The sequence below is a fragment of the Plecotus auritus genome, assembly GCF_963455305.1.
Source record: "Plecotus auritus genome assembly, chromosome: 6".
NCBI classification, from domain to species: Eukaryota; Metazoa; Chordata; class Mammalia; order Chiroptera; family Vespertilionidae; genus Plecotus; species Plecotus auritus.
The window spans coordinates 162,435,866-162,457,016 of record NC_137773.1 but is presented as its reverse complement, the minus strand read 5'-3'; the positions used below and the strand labels follow the sequence as shown (position 1 = coordinate 162,457,016).

Sequence of the window (21,151 nt, the reverse complement as noted above, 5' to 3'; positions counted from 1 at the left end):
GGAAGGGGAACATTTTGGCAGAACAAGTGGTGAATTCAAGGGCAAGTGCAAATTCTATATAATAAAAGCCTAACATGCAAATTGTCACCTCAATGGGGAGTTGAACCAGGAGTTGGTCCGCTCACTATGATGTGCACTGACCACCGGGGGTGGTGCAGAACATGACGGGCGTCGGTGTTGTGGTGCTGGCAGCAGGTGGCAGTGGAGGCACTGACAACCCCAACGGGCCCCACCAGAGCGGGACCACGGCAGAATGGTGGAGCAGATGAGCAGGCGGCGCCAGGCTAAGGCGGGTGCGAGTGGGGCCTGATCAGATGGTGACCAGTGGCGGTGGTGGGGTTGTGGGGCTGCCTCCTGGCTCCCAGGCGTTGAGGGAGCCGAGTGGGGCCTGATCAGATGGTGACCAGTGGCGGTGGTGGGGTTGTGGGGCTGCCTCCTGGCTCCCAGGCGTTGAGGGAGCCGAGTGGGGCCTGATCAGATGGTGACCAGTGGCGGTGGTGGGGTTGTGGGGCTGCCTCCTGGCTCCCAGGTGTTGAGGGAGCCGAGTGGGGCCTGATCACCCTGCCAATTGCCCCACAGACAGTGACCAGTGGCGGCAGGTGGCAGGGCCACGGCCAGGCTCCCAGGCACTGAGGGAGCCAGGCAGGGGCCTGATGACTCGAGCAGAGGAGAGCACACGAGGGCTCAGGTGCCGCCCAGGGTCCAGAGGTCTGCTGGGACCTGCCCTTCCATGCCAGACACTTGCACTTTGATCACCAGCCAGGCCGAGGGACTGCATCTGTGCACAAATTTCTGGCATCGGGCCTCTAGTATATTATGAAGAACCTGCTATCTTACACATTTCTTATCCAGGAAAATGATCTTTAATATGATAGCTATTGCCCTCAATAGGAATTGAAGCTTAAGCATGTATTTACTTCCAATGAGAAGTATATGACTTATTTCTACTGGCAACTGTGGTTTGGATGTTTAAGAGGAGAGCAAATTTTAGTTGGGCCTCATTCCTGATCCATGAGAAACAGAATAGATGAGCTGGAATCATCACTAAATGAACATTATATTTGCCAAGAAATTTCTGGGCTATGCCTAACTGCAGGGGTTGTTGGGGAGAAGAAATTTCCCATCCATACACACACACACGTGCACGCGCGCGCGCGCGCACACACACACACACACACACACACACACACACACAGTATATCAATCCAAAGGCAAAAAATACAAAGTAATTAAATAATAATTTGTAATACTGAAAGGATCTAGTAGAAATCTCAATTTATAAATGTACATACTAAATCTAAAAAGTACCACTGGATTGGTTTGTTAACCTAAAGACATATTTTATTACTAAACTGTTTTACTACATTATATTAGGATGCAAATATATTTTCTATAAATTAATTTTCATATTCATGAGAAAACTTTGTATGTCTGTGTAAATATGCCCAAGGTAGTCATCCTAAACAGAGCCTAGCATCTGTTTGACAATGTGTCCCACTATACTAAATAAGATATGCACTGTTCTCTTTTACTTTTAACTTCTATGTTCTTTTCAGCTGAATACAATGATATTTGCAATTTTTAAAAATCAAGGCTGCTTAAGCATTATGGAGATAGTTTTTCTCTTCCTAGTACATGCAGGTATCTCCACCCCAAAGCAAAGAGACATAGTCCAAAGGCAAGAGGTTGCATAAGTATTTTTACAAGTACATAAGTGCGTGCTAATTCACAATGTGGAGGTAAATATAACTATTATAATTTGATTTTCCATAGTTTGCTGTAGGAAAGAAAGTATTATTTTATTGGCAAGTGCAAGCGCCAGGCAGGACGGTGGCACCCGGAAGCAAAGAATTTTCAGTAACTACCAGAGGCTCGCCCGGATGACAGCGACCAGCGCCCTGCCTTGGTCTGGCGCCCCTGCTCACCTGCTCCACCAGCCCGCTGTGCTGATGCCCGCCATGTTCCACACTCTGCTGCCTGCTGCTGACACTCGTCATGTTCTACGTGCCCCCTGGTGGTCAGCACACATCATAGCGACTGGTTGTTCAGTTGTTCTGCCGTTCAGTCTATTTGCATATTAGGGTTTTATATATATATGTATAGATATACAAATATATATATATATACACACACATAAGCATAGAATATTTCACATTTGATCCCTAGAAAAGCTCTCAGTAACAAAATGTACAAATCTCAGAGCGATTTCCACATTTGCAAAGATATTAAATGTATTAGTTTGTTATGGCTACCATAGAAAAATAACACAACCTGAGTGGCTTAAACAATAGAAATTAATTTTCTCACCATTTTGGAGGCTAGAAGTCCAAGACCAATGTGTCAGCAGAGTTATAGTTTCTCCTGAAACCACTCCCTGACTTGTAGATAGCTTCATATGGTATTTGTTCTGTGCATCCTTGGTGTCTCTTTGTGTATATAAATCTCCTCTTCCTATAGGATCACTCAGATTGGATTAGGGCCCTCCCTAAGAGCCTATTTTAACTTAATCGCCTTTTTAAAGGCATTAACTCCAAATACAGTTACATTCCGAGGTTATCGCTTTAACATGTGATTTGGGGGGACACAATTCAACCCAAATCTAGATATATGACTTGAAGGTCTCTTGTGTGTGTGATAGGTATATATTAGAATAAGCTCACCACAGTTTATGAAAGCAAACATATTCTTCATACAAAACAGTTCAATATGAATGCAAACAAGGTAACATGAGCCAGAGTATCCCAGCTTTAAGAATGTTAAGTGAGAGAATGTAATATAAAATAGCAAGGTATTCTGGGAAGAAGGCAGCAATGGTGTTATAGTTTTAGAATCTCCTGATTTTCCCATAAATACAGGCAGAACAATTATAACAGAAAGGCAAAAGCTGACACAAAACCTCGATAACAAAACTAATTGATAAGCTATACACATGAACACCAAAATGCAGGTATAAACTATCAACACAAGACCCACATTATTAGCATCTTTATATATGAGAGAGAACAAAGTGGGAGGGGGCAGGCAACCAGAGTTCTGATGTGTTTGTGACATAAGAACCTTAAAACCATAAGAAGTTCTCTTTGGAAAGTCAAACTGAGTACAGCAGCCAAAGTTGTGAGGGAGACTGCAACAAGATTGAAAGCGTTAGAGCAGCCTGGGCCCTATGAACACTTAAAACTAACTGACAGAGCTCCTTTTCAGAGCAAACGCTCATGCTGATGAGAAACTGTTGGGAGTATAATCCAAGTTTAATAGGGCAGGACAAATAAGAATAAAGAAAAGAGATGGTACAAATAAAAGTGGGAATACAACACTAAAGATTGAGTTAATACAAATAAAGAAAATAATGTGGTTATGAAAAAATATAAATTAGAATTAGAAAAACTAAAAGAAGTAGGTTTTGAAGAAAAGGAAGATTTGAACAGGCAGGTGACAAAATTCTTAAAAACATTTTAAAATTTTTCAATAAAAACTAACCTGGGCCCTAACCGGTTTGGCTCAGTGGATAGAGCGTCGGCCTGCGGACTGAAGGGTCCCAGGTTCGATTCCGGTCAAGGGCATGTACCTGGGTTGCGGGCACATCCCCAGTAGGGGGTGTACAGGAGGCAGCTGATTGATGTCTCTCTCTCATCGATGTTTCTAACTCTCTATCCCTCTCCCTTCCTCTCTGTAAAAAATCAATAAAATATATTTAAAAAAAACAAAAAAAACAAAAAAACTAACCTGGAAGAAACACAAAAGACATTAAGTTCAATTGATACCTTCAGAAAGATAAAAGATGGAAAATAAAAAATAATTAAAATTGTAAAGATGAAAAGAGTTGAAGAAAAAATACCAATGATAAACAAAGATCTACCATAAGTAATATATATAAGCCCCAAAATAAGAAAATCAAAACAATGTAATAGGATAAATACTTATAATTTGTAAAAAGAAATTGAAAAAAAAAAAAAGACTTGAAACTATATACTGCACATTACATTCTTGGAAAAAATCAACCCGGAATGGGAAACATTGAGGTAGACAATAATAAATATACAAAAATAGGAGGAGGAGGAGGAGGGGGAGGGGGAGGGGGAGGGGGAGGGGAGGAGGAGGGGGAGGGGGAGGGGGAGGAGGAGGAGGAGGAGGAGGAGGAGGAGGAGGAGGAGGAGGAGGAGGAGGAGGAGGCAAAAAAGGAGAAGAAAGAGGGGGAGGAGAGGAAAAGAAAGGGGAGGAAGAGGAAGAAGAAACAAGAGGGGGAGGAAGAAGGAGAAAGAGGGGGAGGAGAAAGATTTAATCTAATAATAGAGGAACATGCAAATTTGTCCATTTCAGCGTCATGTCACCACCAGATCAGAAGGCTGTGTCCCCGCCCTCTGCTCAGGCAGCTGCAAGGCCTGGGGTAGGATAGGATACGATAGGAGGGGATAAGAAAGGAGAGGGAGAGGAAGGCAGGCCTGCATGCAGACAGGCCAAGAGGAGAAACAGAAATACAGAAAGGGAACAAGAAAAAGACACAGGAATGGAAAAGGGAAGGAAACTGCATGCAGAAGTGGGTGGCAACCGTGGTGGGGGTGGAGCAGGTGTGCCTGGTGAGGGGCGGGGTGCAGGCAGCATGGAGCAGGGAGCCCCACCCAGATTCGGGAGGAGGGAAATGGCAGCCGTTGGCGGGGCGGTGCCCAAGGGTCCAGGACAGAGTGGAGGATGGTCCGAGGCCTTCTGGGTGGAGGCACTCCTGCTTCGTGGCAGCAGCGCCCAGGATGCGCAGGCCTTGGCCACCCTTGTTGGGCCAGGTGTCCCAGGCAGAAAATGGGAGGACAGCGGCAGGGAGGCCAGGGAAGTGGGGGTGGCGAACACCTGGCCGGGGCTGAGCCCTGGGCTGGGGGTTAACGCCTCCCACCCCCAACAGAAGCTTTAAGAAGGGAAAGAGGAAGGGAAGAACTTTATAAAGGAGTCAGTAGAGAGCAGAGTTAAAGAAGTAAAGAGGATGTGTGAGTGAACTGTAGGAGCTATAATGAAAATCAAGTATAGTTGTATACTGGAGACAGATTTTAAAAGTAGGAGTCAGAAAAGAAAAAAGATAAATGATAGTGAATAATTAGGTAGGTAGATAGATATTAAAATAATGGAAGTAAGTAGAGAAGAATGTGTATGAGAGAGAAAGGGAGGGAAGAAAAGTTTTAAAGGAGGGCTGCTAGAGCTTAAAAGGAGAATGGGAAGAAGGAAGAAATGGAGGAGGGAGCAAAGCAGGTCCGAGGGAGGAAGTGAAGAAAAAAATTAAGATGGGAAGGAAGGAAAAGGGGAGGGAGGGCAGGGGTAAAGATAAAGGAAAGAAAGAATGTGGGGAGGGAGGAAGGGTAGGAGAAAGATGGGAAGAAGAATGATGGAACAGAAGTAGGAAATAAGGAGGAAAGAAAGGTTTATAAATGATGAGTCAGTAGGAAAAAGTGTTACATAAAGGAGAGAGAAAAATTGTGTGACAGAGAGAAGGCAATAAGGAAGTCAAATACAATTGTTTGAAGGGGATAAGATAAAAAAAAAGTTAATAGGGGTGACTAGGCCGGCAGGGGAGGGCAGTTAGGGGTGACCAGGCCAGCAGGGGAGGGCAGTTAGGGGGATCAGGCAGGCAGATGAGCAGTTAGGAGCCAGAGGTCCCAGATTGTGAGAGAGATGTCCAACTGCCAGTTTAGGCCTGATTCCTGTGGGCCTCTAGTAATAACATATTTTAGGTTTCTAGGCAACAATTACAGAATACACATTCTTTTCAAGATAGGCCATACTGGGCCATAGAATACAATTCAATGAAACTGACTACAATCAACTTAAATTAGAACTCAGTAACAATAAGTTATTTTTAAATCCCCAAATACTTGGGGATTTAAAAACATACTTCCAACAACTCATTTCAAAGAAGAAATCCTAAGAAAATTAATACACCTTTCAAACTCAATGGCAATAAAACACAACATACTAAAATTTGAGATATAGCTAAAGCAGTGCTTAAAGGAGGCAAAAAAAAAAAAAAGATTTGAATCAGTTACCTAAGTTTCCAATATAAGAAACTAGAAAAAGTAGAATTAAACCCAAAGAAATCAGGGCAAGAATTATGATGAGATCAGGAAACAATAAGAAATTAGACAAACAGAGAAAAAGTTTTAAAAGTTTTAATTCATAAACTTAGCAAGACTATATCTCAACCGTTTATTATAAAATAACTAGAGGCCCCAGCACAGGATTCGTGCACTTGGTGGTGGTGGTGGCGGGGGGTCCCTCAGCCCAGCCTGTGCCCTCTTGCAGTGTGGGAGCCCTCAAGCCTAAACTGGCAGTGGGACATCCTTAGTGCTGCCTCGGAGGTGGGAGAGTCTCCTGCCACCGCCCTGCACTCGCCAGCTGTGAGCCTGGCTCAGGGCTTCTCTGGTTGAGCAGTGCTCCCCCTGTGGGAGCGCACTGACCACCAGTGGGCAGCTCCTGCATTGAGCATCTACCCCCTAGTGGTCAGTGTGCATAATAGCGACCGGTTGTTCTGCCATTAGATCAATTTGCATATTAACGTTTTATTATATAAGACTAGAGGCTCAGTGCACGAAACTCCAGCACGGGGGTGTGTGTCCCTCAGCCCAGCCTGCACCCTCTCCAATCTGGGACCCCTCGAGGGATGTCCGACTGCCCGTTTAGGCCGGATCCCACCGATCGGGCCTAAACAGGCAGTCGGACATCCCTCTCACAATCTAGGACTGCTGGCTCCCAACTGCTCACCTGCCTGCCTTCCTGACTGCCCCTAACCGCTTCTGCCTGCCAGCCTGATCACCCCCTAACCACTCCCATTCCAGCCTGATTGATGCCTAACTACCCTCCCCTGCAGGCCTGGTCACCCCTAACTGCCCTTCCCTGCAGGCCTGGTCCCCCAACTGCTCTCCCCTGCAGGCCTGGTCACCCCCAACTTCCCTCCTCTGCCAGCCTGGTCACCCCCAACTGCCCTCCTCGGCTGGCCTTGTCACCCCTAACTGCCCTCCCCTGCAGGCTTGATCACCCACAACTGCCCTCCCTTGCAGGCCTGGTCCCTCCCAACTGCCCTCCCCTACTGGCCATCTTGTGGTGGCCATCTTGTGTCCACATGGGGACAGCCATCTTTGACCACATGAGGGCAGCCATCTTGTGTGTTGGAGTGACAGTCAATTTGCATATTACTCTTTTATTAGATAGGATAGCAAAAATCTTACCTTGGCCAATTCTGTAATTTTACTAAAACCAGGCTACCAACAGGTAGCTGTGAATAGACAATCTTAAATCCACTTTGATGAAACTGAGACTCTTCAGGAAAATCTTCTTCAGAAATAGAGCATTTATTATATTTTGAATCAGTGTTCATGTAGCAATACCATGATTCATTGTGATCAACTTTGGCTGCATCCTCACTTGACAACAACCTCCATTTCAAACAACTTTCACATTGAACCCACATTTTGTTTATATATGTATTGTTTTCCACGGAGGAATCCATTGCAGTGTTACGACAGTCTACTATTATCTTACTGTCAAGTTTTTCTTTTTTCATAAATGAATTTAATCTGGAAAATAAGAGGAAAATAAAAGAATAAGGATTCAAGAGTATAAGAAAAGTTCAATCCAAAATCCGAGAAATAGCTCTTTAAATACCATCTTTGCCCACCTACACTCTATCCTATAAAGATTATACATGTTGAGCATGTTGTGTTTCCACTTACCCAGAAACAAAATAGATGCATCAATTCCTTTGGGCACAAAATGCTCCAAAATTAAAAACAAGAACAGTATGATGGAGTAGAAGACTAGAGGTTAATATCTATTAATCTACCATATCACACACATCTGGTAGATATCCAATACTTTTGACACAAAAAAGTTAAGCCTTATTGAATGCTATGATCCAGGTATCATTCTAAGTGACTCATACACACAACTTATATAGTCTTCCTAACAACCTTAGTATAACCATTTTTAAAGAAATAATTTTAAAGAAAAAACTGAAGCAAAAAAAGTAATTTGTTTAAGGTTCCAGAGCTTATATATGGTAGAGTAGAATTAAGATGAAGGCAGTTTGGTTTCAAATTCGGTGATATTACCTACTAAGCAGTACTGCCTCTGGGTATATATTATAGTATGACTTGATTAGCCCATTCTTTTTCTAATTCTGAGGAAAATCAAATGCAGAAAAACATTTCATCATATGAAAATTTAAAATGCTTTAAGAAAATTAAAAAAAATTGCATGTATAATTTTACCTTTTATTATTAAGTGATTTGAAAAAGGACATATTTCAGAGCTTTCTTATTATAAAAATTTTAAACTTATAAGAAAAGTTAGCATTGTATGATTAAGGCCTCAATTTCTAACTTCAACAATAATTGCTATGTGCATACTACTAAAATATAAACTAATAATTACTGTAATTAATAAGATACAAGTAAAATATAAGCATCTTATTTTGCAATGCAAAACCTATTTTTTAAATTTAAAAAAAAACTTAGATATGCTATATTAATGAGTTAGTAGATACTACTACCAAGAATATATACCATTTAAAAAAGCTCTTAACTCATGATTTAATTATATGTTTTGAAACTCACTTATCATATGCCTTTCCAGGATAACTACAAATAGCTTTAGAAAAAAACTGCCAATATATTACAATTGACACAATTCACAATTTTTGACCTACTAATTCCACTCATGTGAATGCATCCAAAGAAAATTTTCCAGTTTCTTTCCTGTTATTGATTTCTAGTTTCATACCATTGTGGTGAGAAAAGATGCTTGATATCATTTCAATGTTCTTATATTTATTAAGGCTGGTTTTTGGCCTAACATATGATCTACCCTGAAGACAGTTGCATGTACATTTGAGAATATGTATTCTTCTACTATTGAATGTTCTCTATATGTTAGATTCTTTTCATCTAAAGTGTAGTTTAAGTCAAATGGTCCTGTATTGATTTTGTCTAAGTGATCTATCTACTGTTGATAGGGGCGTATTAAAATCCCCCATTATTATATTGCTATCTATTTCTCCCATTAATATTAGCTTCTTTATTTTGATGCTCCAACACTGGATGCATAAACATTTTCAATCCTCTTGATAAATTAACACATTTATCATCTATCTATATAAAACCTAATACACAAATAGACCGAACGGCAGAACCGAACAACCGGTCGCTACGACGTGCACTGACCACCAGGCAGCGCGTGTGGAACATGGCAGGCGTTGGGAGCAGGCGGCAGAGCGCAGAACATAGTGTGCATCGGCCATGGCAGGATGGTGGAGGTGAACGGGGGCACCAGACCAAGGCGGGGCGCTGGTTGCTGTCATCAGGGTGAGCCCCTGGTGGTTACTGAAAATTCTTTGCTCCCGTGCACTGTGATCATGCCTGACGCTTGCACCTGCTGCTGGTGCTGGCCCCGCTTGCACCCGCTGCCAGTGCCAGAGCCCGGTGCCGGCACCGAGTGATTGGGGCTGGTGCCAGGCGCTGGCAGCGGGTGCAAGTGGTGGATGCTGGCCCCAATTGCCCTTCAGAGCTCTCCACCTCCCCCTTCTCCCGAGGGCAATCAGGGCAGCATCTGCAGCTTGCACCTGCTGCCGGCGCTAACCCCAATCGCCTTACACCATCAGCAGGTGTGAGTGGGACCAGCATCATCAGCACATGGGAGTGGTGGCGACGGGAGTGAGGCTGCCGTCAGATTGGGGACTGGGGGGCTGCGGTGGGAGGGGCTGGGTGGCGGTGCAGAGGATGGGCCGAGACCTGTCCCTGGGCCCACTGCAGCCTCGTAGCCCACAGTTCCTTTCATGGTACATGAATTCATACACTGGGCCCCTAGTTATATAATAACCTTGACTTTTTTTCAAGTTTTTACTTAAATTCTATTTTGTCTGATATTAGTATAGTAACCTTTGCTCTCTTTTGGTTTCCATTTGCATGGAGTATTATTTTTCATCCTTTCACTTTCAGTGTGTGATTAGAGAATTAGTCCATTTACGTTTAGAGTATACTAGTAATAGAGGAATATGCAAATTGTCCAGGACGCCATCACAGTAACGACCAAACAGTAGGCTGCATGGGGTGATAAGGCCGGCAGGGGGGTTAGTGAGGGACGACAAAATGACTGAACAGCAGGCTGTATGGGGCGACCAGGTTAGCAGGGGAGTTAGTGAGGGACCAAACGACTGAACAGCAGGCTGTGTGGGGCGACAAGGCTAGAAGGGGGAGCAGTTGGGAGTGACCAGGCCAGTGGGGGGGGGGGGGTAGTGAGAGGTGACCAGGCTGGTGGGGGGCGATTGGGGGCGACCAGGCCAGCAGGGGGGGGGGGCAGTTAGGGGCGATCAGGCAGGCAGGCAGGCAAGCAGTTAAGAGCCAGCGGTCCCAGATTGTGAGAGGGATGTCCGACTGCCGGTTTAGGCCCGATCCCCAGGTATTCAGACATCCCCCAAGGGGTGCCAGATTGGAGAGGGTACAGGCTGGGCTGAGGGGACCCCCCCCCCTCCTGTGCACAAATTTCGTGCACCCGGGCCTCTAGTGTTTTTTGTATAAAAAAGGGCTATTAACCTTTTAATTCTTTTCAGGGTGTGTAGATCCTTTGTTCCTTTTTTCTTCTGCTGCTCTCATGCTTTGTGATTTTCTGTAGTGGTATTCTTTGATTCCTTTCTCATTACTTTTGTATATCCAGTATAAGCTTTTGCTTTGTAGTTACCACGAAGTTTACATAAAACATCCTATAGTCCAGTGGTCGGCAAACTGCGGCTCTGTTGACTAATGAGTTTGCCAACCACTGCCTTAGGAAAAAACACTTAAAAAACATTTTAATAATGTACTAATGTCTTTAACCTGAAGTCAAAACTTCTGGGTAAGGGTAATGCCTTACAGCAGTGGTCGGCAAATTCATTAGTCAACAGAGCGGCAAACTGCGGCTCGCAAGCTGCATGTGGCTCGTGAGCCGCAGTTCGCCAACCACTGCTATAGTCCATCCTAAGCTGATAACTTCAATGTCATACAAAAGTTCTACATATTTACTTTCCCCCACATTTTGTTTTTGATATCACAATGTACATATTTTTATGTTGTATATGCATTAAAATGTTTTGTAGCTAGACAAAATACTTTTGTCTTTTAATTTATGAGAGTAATGTTATTTACACATCACCATTACATAATATTCTGAATTTGACCTTTACAAATGAGTTTTATACTTGCATGTTTTCATATTACTGATTAGCATTCTTTCATTTAAGCTAGAAAAAAATTTTTAGCATTTCTTGTAAAGATTGTATTGTATAAACTATTCATCACAAAACGGAGCAACTCTATAATGTAGTGGTTAATAGTATGGGTTTTATGCCAGTCAGACCTACATTAAGATCTAAGAATACGTACTAAATAGCTGTGTGGCCTTGGGCAAACCATTTAAGATATTTTTACCTGGAAAGTGGGAATACTACCAACACCTACCTCATAGAGTGTTCTGAATGTTCACTAAAATAATGCATATATGGTATGAAACAAGAAGCACAGCACACAGTAGGTGCTCATTAAATGGTTGCAGTACTTTCTTTTCTTAAGCTTTCAAACTACATCAACTTACATTATTTGATATATCCCAAATATATCCAATGTGTCTGTCTCTACCAGTATGTCTTTGCTCATGTTATCCTCCTTACTCTATCATAATCTGTAAATTTTCCACTTTTAAAATCTACCTCAAATACCATCTCTTTTAAGGAGTTTTTCTGGATATCCCCAACCAGCTACAATTTCTCCCTGCTTGACCTTCGTGTCCTCTTAACTTCTGGTATGTATAACATTCTGCTTCATATTATAGTGATGTGTACTGACTACTTCCTATCACTAGACTGTAAGCTATCTGATAGAAGAGGCATTATTTTTGTGTTGCCAGCAATGAATGAATTGATGATGGAAAAATGGCTCTTTTTATATTGATTCCAAAATGCCTAAAAAATGCTTTACATGCAGGGGTTTTTCATATCACTTACCTAATTTTGTTCAATATCTCCTATACTTCTGTGAAGCATCTGGAACTGAATAAATATTCTAACAGATGGGAAAGGGATTAGTGAGCAATTTTTATTTGTAACAATACATTACAATGCATTACTAGTTAAATTGAATTTATTAAAGAAACCACCAAGGTCTGCAGAACTCCATTAAACAGTTCTAGACAACTTAATAGAGTATAATCATTATATATAATTTGTAGTATTAAAGTGAAAGTCATGAGCTAAAGAAGAAAATAAGAAAATTCCATATAGATTTTACATAAATTCTCCGAAGATTTTTGTATTTCATGAATGTTATTTTAGAATGTTATAGCAGAGCCTGAAAAAAATAAGATCAATTTTTCTTGAATAGAAATATTACATAGTTCCATTGTTCAACAGAACAAAGGTCTTTAAGATGGAGTACAGCCAATGTGAATTCTTGTGAAGCATCAGTTTTTATTACAATGTATATACATTTTATGACTGATGCATCCCAGATGGTAAAATTACAACATACCCAAGGAGTTCTGAACAATATCAGAATTTAATGAGACCGTGTGAATAAATACATACAGAAGAGGAATGAAGATAAATGGCTACTTATAATGGAAATTGTTTTTATTGTTTGTATGTGAATGAGAAAAATGACTGTTCTTCCAAACAAACAAACAAAATTGTCATTATTCTTTTGCTCTCCAACATTGTTGTTATAGGAAGTAATCCATTTTTAACCACAGGCTATCCCAGACAATACAACTCCTCTATGTTTGAGAAAAGTAATGGTATCTGTATTGCTGTCTTCAAAGTTGGAGCATTCCAGCCTTATAATTTCAATTTCAATCACTTCTATTTTCTAGATAATATCTTACTTGTAACCAATGTGTGGCCCAGCAGTTGAGCATCAACCCAGGAATCAAGAGGTCATGGATTCCATTCCCAGTGGGGGGCATGCAGCAGGCAGCCAATCGATGTTTCTCTCTTGTCAATGGTTCTCTCTATCCCTCTTCCATTCTCTCTCTCTAAAAATCAGTAAGATCATATTTTTAAAAACACTGCATTACTAAACCTGCCTACTTTCAAAGAGAACTTGAATTAATAATTTTAATGTTATAAATTAAAATTTTATAATAATCAAGAGACAGTAGGAAAGGATGAGTACTTGGAATAAAAAAAAAATAGTTTCTAATCTTGGTTATGCAACGTTCCAGCTGTGTAATTTTCAGAAGGCCTCAATGTTCCCGTCTGTAAAGTAAGGAGAGTAGAGCTAGATGACCTCTAAAGAGTTGTCCTGCTTTAATGGTTCATGATTGATGCATTCTGGCTGTTTTTCTTCAAAAATCTCTACTCCCTGCACTGGATTATCAGCTCCTCTATGTTCTTTTAGCCACTTATCAGAGTTTAAATTTCACCAGCCCCCCTTTCATCACTGTGTTAGTCTTGTTAGCTCTGAAGACTTGCTAAACTTTATTTGCTTTGCAGTAAGTGTTGGTTTTCAGTGTTTATTCTGTCTTTGGTTCATATGTAATCTCCCTTACGTAGGCAATCATATTAGTCTACAGGTGTATTTCTTGCCAGTCATTAAAATACGGACTCTTCACCACCTTCAATCCTCATCCAGAGGCTTCAGACTGATATCTTCCAGCATCTCTCATGAAAGATGCTTTTATCACAATCTTCAAGACAATAAATGATAGCAGATATAAATTCAAGTCCATATTCTTCCAATTATTGGCTGTATAACTTTGAGAATCATTTAAAGTCTTGTAATTTTATCTGCAAAATTATTTCAGAGAGGTTGAAAGGATGATTTTTTAAAAATAAATATAATAGTGAACAGTAATAGAAATAAAAATGCATCTGTATCAAGGTCAGTCAAGTTTGAAAGTTTTGCAGTACTGCCAGAGGGGGAATTTTTAAAAATTATTCTTAGAAAGATTTTATGAAGGAGAAAAAATACTACGGAGAAGAAAGGTGAGGTCTATAATAGGAAAAAGAGATAGGGGTTCCACTGGGATGGATCTGAAGAAGTCACATATCAACCTAGCAAAGTTTAAAAATAATATATTTACAATTGTAAAATGATAAAGATTTGACATTCTCTTACACTATTCAACATATGAATTTAGGGGCACATAATTTTTGGTACATAACAATCAGTAAAACCAAAACCTGGTTCCTTAAAAAGAAAAAAATCAGGAATAAGTCATATTAGATATATAACTATAGAACTTTAAAATTTTTAAATTACTAGAGGATATCTTGTATATATTTAACTCAAAAGGAAATTTTAGTTTCCTTTTGAGCATAAGAAAACAAAGACTATGTTAATCTCATTTTAAAAAGTAAACTTTTAAAAACCCTAGCTAAAGCAGATCAGATCTGTGAAATGAATCAGATCTGTTAGAGAAAAATTAATCCTGGCCAAATATGCAATGAGAAGTAATTAATGAGTCCAAGACTGGTCCCCTGAAAGATGGCCTCCCAAATGTGACATCCTACAAAGGTCCATGGAAGTTAACTATGGCCAACAATTCTAGCCAACAATGTTTGGATCTCAGTGCCACCTCCACCTCCCATTATGTCAGCAAGGGGGCTGGTGCTAGCCCAATCATGTATACTGATGTGGCTTACTGTGTTGCAATCCCACTACTAATGTGCAACATCTTGAAGCTAACTGTAATCACAAGGCTTCGATTTTAGTTGGGCTGGGACTGCCCATCAACCTCAAATGCCATGCTCTCAGAATTGTGCTAGGATCAAAGTTCTGCCACATTATATTACTACTAGTGGCACAGTGCACAAAATTCATGCACGGTGGGCAGGGGGGGGGGAGGGATGGGGGTTGTTCCTCAGCCAGGCCTGCACCCTCTCCAATTTGGGACCCCTCGAAGGATGTCCTACTGCCAGTTTACAGGGATTGGGCCTAAACCAACAGTTGGGACATCCCTCTCACAATCTGAGACTGCTGGATCCAGACGCTCACCTGCCTGCCTGCCCCTAACCACTCTGCCTGCCGGCCTGCTTGCTCCCAACTGCCCCTCGCCGCCAGCCTGCTCGCCCCCAAATGCCCCCCTGCCAGCCTGATCACCCCCAACTGCCCCCCTGCTGTCCTGCTCGCCCCCAACTGCCCCCCCCCCCCCGCTGGCCTACTCGCCCCCACCTCTCCTCCACTGTCCTGATCACCTCCAACTGACCCCCACTGAAGGCCTGCTCACCCCCAACTGCCCCCCCACTGGTCTGCTTACCCCCAACTGCCCCTGCCGTCCCATCATGGCCTGATATCCCCCCGGTGACCCAAGGTCCCAGCCCCTCCTTTTTCTCTCTCTTTTTTTTTTCAGCGCCTCCTTGAGCGGAGGCCAGGGCTGGCTGGAAGCAAGTATCTAGGATTTATTTATCTTCTATAATTGAAACTTTGTAGCCTTGAGCGGAGGCCAGGGCTGGCCAGGAAGCTTGGCTTCCTCCATCACAGGGGGCAAACCAAGCTTCCTACTTGCTCCAGCTCCGTGGCCAGCCGCCATCTTGGTTGGGTTGATTTGCATACTTGCACCTTATTGGCTGGTGAGCGTGGATTGGCATAGCAGAGTGATGGTTAATTTGCATGTTTCTCTTTTATTAGTGTAGACTAGAGGCCTGGTGCACGAACTCCTGCATGGGTGGGGTCCCTTGGCCTGGCTGGTGATTGGGGCTGTCTTGCCCAGTCCCGGTCCTGATCAGGGCTGGCTGAGGGGGAGGGGCTGTGGGAGCTTGGCCGGCCATGGGAGGTTGGCCGTGGAAGCGCACTGACCACTAGGGGGCAGCTCCTGCATTGAGGGTCTGCTCCCTGGTGCTCAGTGCGCATCATAGCTACCGGCCGGTCATCCAGCCATCTGATCATAATGGTCGCTTAGGCTTTTATATATATACTAGAAGCCTGGTGCACGAAATTCGTGCATGGGGGTGAGGAGGGGTGTCCCTCAGCCCAGCCTGCACCCTCTCCAATCTGGGACCCCTCGAGGGATCGGGCCTAAATGGGCAGTTGGACATCCCTCTCACAATCTAGGACTGCTGGCTCCCAACTGCTCGCCTGCCTGCCTTCTTGGTTACCCCTAACCGCTTCTGCCTGCCAGCCTGATCACCCCCTAACCACTCCCCTGCCAGCCTGTTTGCCCCTAATTGCTTTCCCCTGCAGGCCTGGTCACCCCTAACTGCCCTCCCCTGCAGGCCTGGTCACCCCTAACTGCCCTCCCCTGCAGGCCTGGTCTCCCCCAACTGCTCTCCCCTGCAGGCCTGGGTCCCTCCCAACTGCCTTTCCCTGCAGGCCTGGTCACCCCCAACTTCCCTCCTCTGCCGGCTTGGTCACCCCTAATTGCCCTCCCCTGCAAGCTTGATTGCCCCCAACTGCCCTCCCTTGCAGGCCTGGTTTCTCCCAACTGCCCTCCCTTGCTGGCCATCTTGTAGTGGCCATCTTGTGTCCACATGTGGGCAGGATCTTTGACCACATGGGGGCAGCCATCTTGTGTGTTGGAGTGATGGTCAATCTGCATATTACTTTTATTAGATAGGACAGAGGCCTGGTGCAAGGGTGGGGGCCAGCTGGTTTGCCCTGAAGGGTGTCCTGGATCAGGGTGGGGGTTCCCTTGGGGAGTGAGATGGCCTGGGCGAGGGGCCTGTGGTGGTTTGCAGGCCGGCCACACCCCCTGGCAACCCAAGCGGAGGCCCTGGTATCTGGGATTTATCTTCTACAATTGAAACTTTATAGCCTGGAGCGGAGCCAAGCCTTCTGCTTGCTCCATGGCGGCAGCCATTTCTATTGGGATTTATGATCTTCTATAATTGAAACTTTGTAGCCTGGACTGGAGGCCTGGGCCGGCCAGCGTGTGTGGAAAGCCTGGCTTCCTCCATGGCCGCAGGCAACCCTAGCCTCCTGCTCTTTCCAGCTCCGTGGCTGCCGCCATTTCTCTTTCGATTTATGTATCTTCTATCATTGAAACTTTGTAGCCTGAGTGGAGGCCTAGGCCGGCAAGGGCAGGCAGAAAGCTTGGCTTCCTCCATTGCCGGGGAAACCCAAGTCTCTCTCCTGCTCTCTGTGGCCATCTTGGTTGGGTTTATTTGCATATTCGCTTCTGATTGGCTTGTGGGCGTGACTTGTGGGTGTAGCGGAGTGATGGTTAATTTGCATATTACTCTTTTATTATATAGGATACTAGAGGCCCGGTACACAAAATTCATGCACTCGGGGGAGGGGAAGGCCCTCAGCCTGGCCTGAGCCCTCTCACAGTCCAGGAGCCTTGGGGGATGTCTGAATGATGGCTTAGGCCTGCTCCCGCCATCACCATTGTGCTCGCCAGCCATGAGCCCAGCTTCTGGCTGAGTGGCGCTCCCCGTGGGAGCATACTGACCACCAGGGGGCAGCTCCTGTGTTGAGCATCTGCCCCTGGTGGTCAGTGTACATCATAGCGACTGGTCATTCTGCTGTTCAGTTGATTGGTATATTAGCCTTTTATTATATGGGATAGATTGTATTCTGGTCCCTGGTCATGCTAAGGAAGTAGCTGGTGTTTCTCTAATATTCATTAAAAGCTCCATAGCTCATAGTCAAGGTCCTTTCACAATGAAGTTTGTCATAGGCCTTATTAAATCTCTATGTTTTGATTCAGGTAAAATGAGGCAAAGGAGATTTATCCACTGAGCTACTGATCCCTGTCTGTGAGCTCTAAGAAATGCTGCTCCAGCAGGGCTGAAAAGTATGCTGCTTGGCCACCTGAACTGTTTGCATGGTATGCCACTTTACAGATTAAAGAAGGAAAACCATATAATATTAACATTTGCCACCCGAAAAGCATCTGAGAAAATCAATATTCATTCATGATTTTTACAAGAAAAAATAAAATTTCAATCTCGCACCATTTATATAAAGAAAAACTTCAGAGTGACTAAATAATAATGTAAAAATATATAAAATAACATATATAACACTGAAATAGAAATGTATTTGTATGTAAAACACAAAAGCCATAGAAGATTGATAAGCTTGAACATGTTGAGATTCTGTGTAAATAAACTATAAAAACTCCATAAAATAAGTTGAAAGGCAAGAAATAGACAGGATGAAATATTTTCAATATACAGACATATGGATCAATTTTCAGAAATACCTAAAGTATAAAGTGAATGTACGCAGTAGAAGAGCTTCAGGAAAGCAGGGAAGCCTCAAGATTGCTTTTGTTTACACTCTTTAAATTTTGTAATAAGACTAAATCTATTTAATATCCTAGTAAAAGTCTGATAATCAGAATCTAACAACATAAAAGCATAAAAGACTTGAGATTTCAAATATATTAATACAAAGTGTATGACTTCTTGACCAAAGAAAGGGGGGAGGCAGAAAAGAAAACTATGAGTGGGTATAGTAAAAAAAAAATACATAGAGATAATCCATACTGTAGTATATTCTATCATCAATACTAGCCAAAATGTACAAAATAATACTAGATGTACCGGTTAGTAATAGCGGATTTTGTAATCAAAGAAAACACGATAATTTCAAGAGAAACATCAAAAGTGCTTTATTCAAAGTAGTGTCCATTGCTAGCTACACATTTCCCCATCTTTCAGGTAATTTGTGGATACCGTCCCAATAGAACTTTTCTTGTTTTGAGGCAGACCATTCAGAGACCCAATTTTCCACTTCATCCGTTTTGAAGTGCTGCTCAGAAAGTGCGTGTGCCATGGATCAGAACAAGTGGTAATCTGAAGGAGCAAGGTCTGGTGAATATGGTGGGTGGGTTAATACTTCCCAGGCAAGATCTTTTAACATGTCTTTAACTGGTTTTAAAGTGTGTGATGGTGCGTCATCATGAAGCAAAATTACTTTGCCGTGTCTTCTGGAACATTCTGGTCATTTCACGATCAAAGCGTGGTTCAAATTGATTATTTGTTGTCAGTAGCAATCAGTATTAATGGTTTCACCTGGTTTTAGAAGCTCATAATGCACCACACCTTCCTGATCTCACCAAACTCAGAGCGATTTGTCCTTGCAGTTGATGTTGACAGTTCACCTGGATTAGTGGTCGGCAAACTCATTAGTCAACAGAGCCAAATATCAACAGTACAACGACTGAAATTTCTTTTGAGAGCCAAATTTTTTAAACTTAAACTTCTTCTAACGGCACTTCTTCAAAATAGACTCACCGAGGCCGTGATATTTTGTGGAAGAGCCACACTCAAGGGGCCAAATAGCCCATGTGGCTCGAGAGCCGCAGTTTGCCAACCACGGGGCTAGGGGGTTTATCAGGCTACTTAGGAGAAGTGATATCTAAGCCAATCTGAAAAATGATTAAGTAGGAGTCAATGCCCCTACTATGTGCCCCAGCAGTCTCTACACCCTCTACATACCACTTATCACATTGTGAAAATCCACTTAGGGAAAGATTATTTTCTATATTGTTAGCATCTCAAAAATACTTGCCAAAGAGAGGCACTGAATATTTATAATATTATGAAATAATTGAAATAATATGGACCTCAGAGTTAGACTGACCTACCCAGTGTTGATATTCAAAACATGTAGCAATGAGGATGGCTGTATCAATCTTATAACTGTAGTTCTGGATTTAAATTCTGGCTCCATTTCCTATGATATTTTTAAGTGAAGACAAGTCAGTTAAATGATCTGAACATAATTTTGTCATGTGTACATGAAGGTAGTAATAATTTATAGGATGAAATTTTAATTTTAATGATGAAACAGCATATGAAAAAAACCCATTTCAGTGCCTGGTACACTAAAGACCAATAATAAATTTTTTACTTCGTTGCTAAACTGCTTTAAAGTTGAGTTATAGTTGTAGTTACATTAACAAATTAAAATACACAGAATCCAATGCAAAATGAAAGCACTCTATTTTGTCTTACCTTCATGATTTTTCACCAGTGCACAACTTAATTATTTGGCTTCTAAGCTTTAAAATGCATTTATCCTTAATCTTCTCTATGATATAAATTTAACATTGACTGTTCATTCATTTATCTAATTAACAGTGCCTTTATGTCAACTGTAGACCATATTTAATGATTCAACAGAAATTTATTAAGAGTCTATTATCAGTGCAAAATCATATTTATCTTTATCATTCAGGGACTAGTTTGTACAGATACTACTGGATAGCTTATAGCTTAATAAATGCTCCAAGATGCTTAATATTTTTTTGTTTTAATAATGTAGATAATTGATGATTTTCATCTAATATCAGCAATCAAGTTAGAATGAAAAGAAACAATTCATTTCCATACTGAAAGGCTGATATCTTTTGCAGCAACTATATTCTTCTGCTTTACAATTTTTCAAGGGAAACATTAATAATTAGAAATCTGATTAACTGTACTAAATGCCGACTTCAAAACTTAGTAATCAATCTACATATTTTAGGTCTATATTAGATGGCTGTGAGTATCCAGCTTATTCAGTATATTGAAAATAACTGATCCAACAAAGATAATTAAAATTAAGCTCTTCAGACTGTCAACCAAATGTAATAGTGCCATAAACGGACTAGAATTATATCTGTAGGTTGAACAAAGAGAGTATTAATTTCAGGCTGGCTTAGTTATTTCTCCTTTACATGTGGCCATTCTCAATTGACCTTTATTAAGCTGTATTAGCTTGGAAGTCACATAGTTCATTTGCTTAAAGATAGAATGTTGTGGAAGAATAGTCTTTATTAAGTTTACCGCTTCCTTTAAATCATAAGACACAAAAATAGAACTTCAAGCCAATCTAATTAGATAATTTCAATTCGTTATTCAAAATGATTTACCTGTTGTCATTTATTTTCATTTTAAAAATATGTCATAATTCTAGTAAGTAAAAAGTGATAACTTTCTTACTCTGGGTTCTAGTGAGTAACTACATAATTATTGTTTCAAGAATCACTACACAAATATTAAGAAAAGAAACCTTTCACTTAACGAGTTTTGAAATAAGAATTTGTAAATGGAAGTAGTTTTAAATTGCATAATACAAAACTGAAAGCATGATTCAACATGTCACATCTTAATGTGCAAAGTAAATATGACATATTTAGGAGTAAGCTGGAATTATTACCCTGGAAAGAAACAAACTAAAGGTTTGCCCAGTTTGTCCAATTTTCTTTTTAATTTCTA

General features: G+C 41.9%; 1 protein-coding gene across 3 annotated transcripts in view; it reads right to left on the bottom strand.

Annotated features, from left to right (window-relative positions):
• ZCWPW2 (zinc finger CW-type and PWWP domain containing 2) overlaps positions 1–21,151 on the bottom strand; it is a 78,353-nt gene that overhangs the window by 55,519 nt on the left and 1,683 nt on the right. Inside the window, exons 2-4 of one of the 3 annotated variants that reach the window (XM_080675992.1) lie at positions 12,880–13,029; positions 12,005–12,062; positions 7,203–7,550 (exon numbers count right to left, since the gene is read on the bottom strand). In XM_080675992.1, the coding sequence (XP_080532118.1) occupies positions 7,203–7,537 (335 nt within the window). In that variant the 5' untranslated portion in view covers positions 7,538–7,550; positions 12,005–12,062; positions 12,880–13,029. The remainder of the gene's footprint in view (positions 1–7,202; positions 7,551–12,004; positions 12,063–12,879; positions 13,030–21,151) is intronic. The other 2 variants (XM_080675991.1, XM_080675990.1) reach the window with 2 other exon arrangements.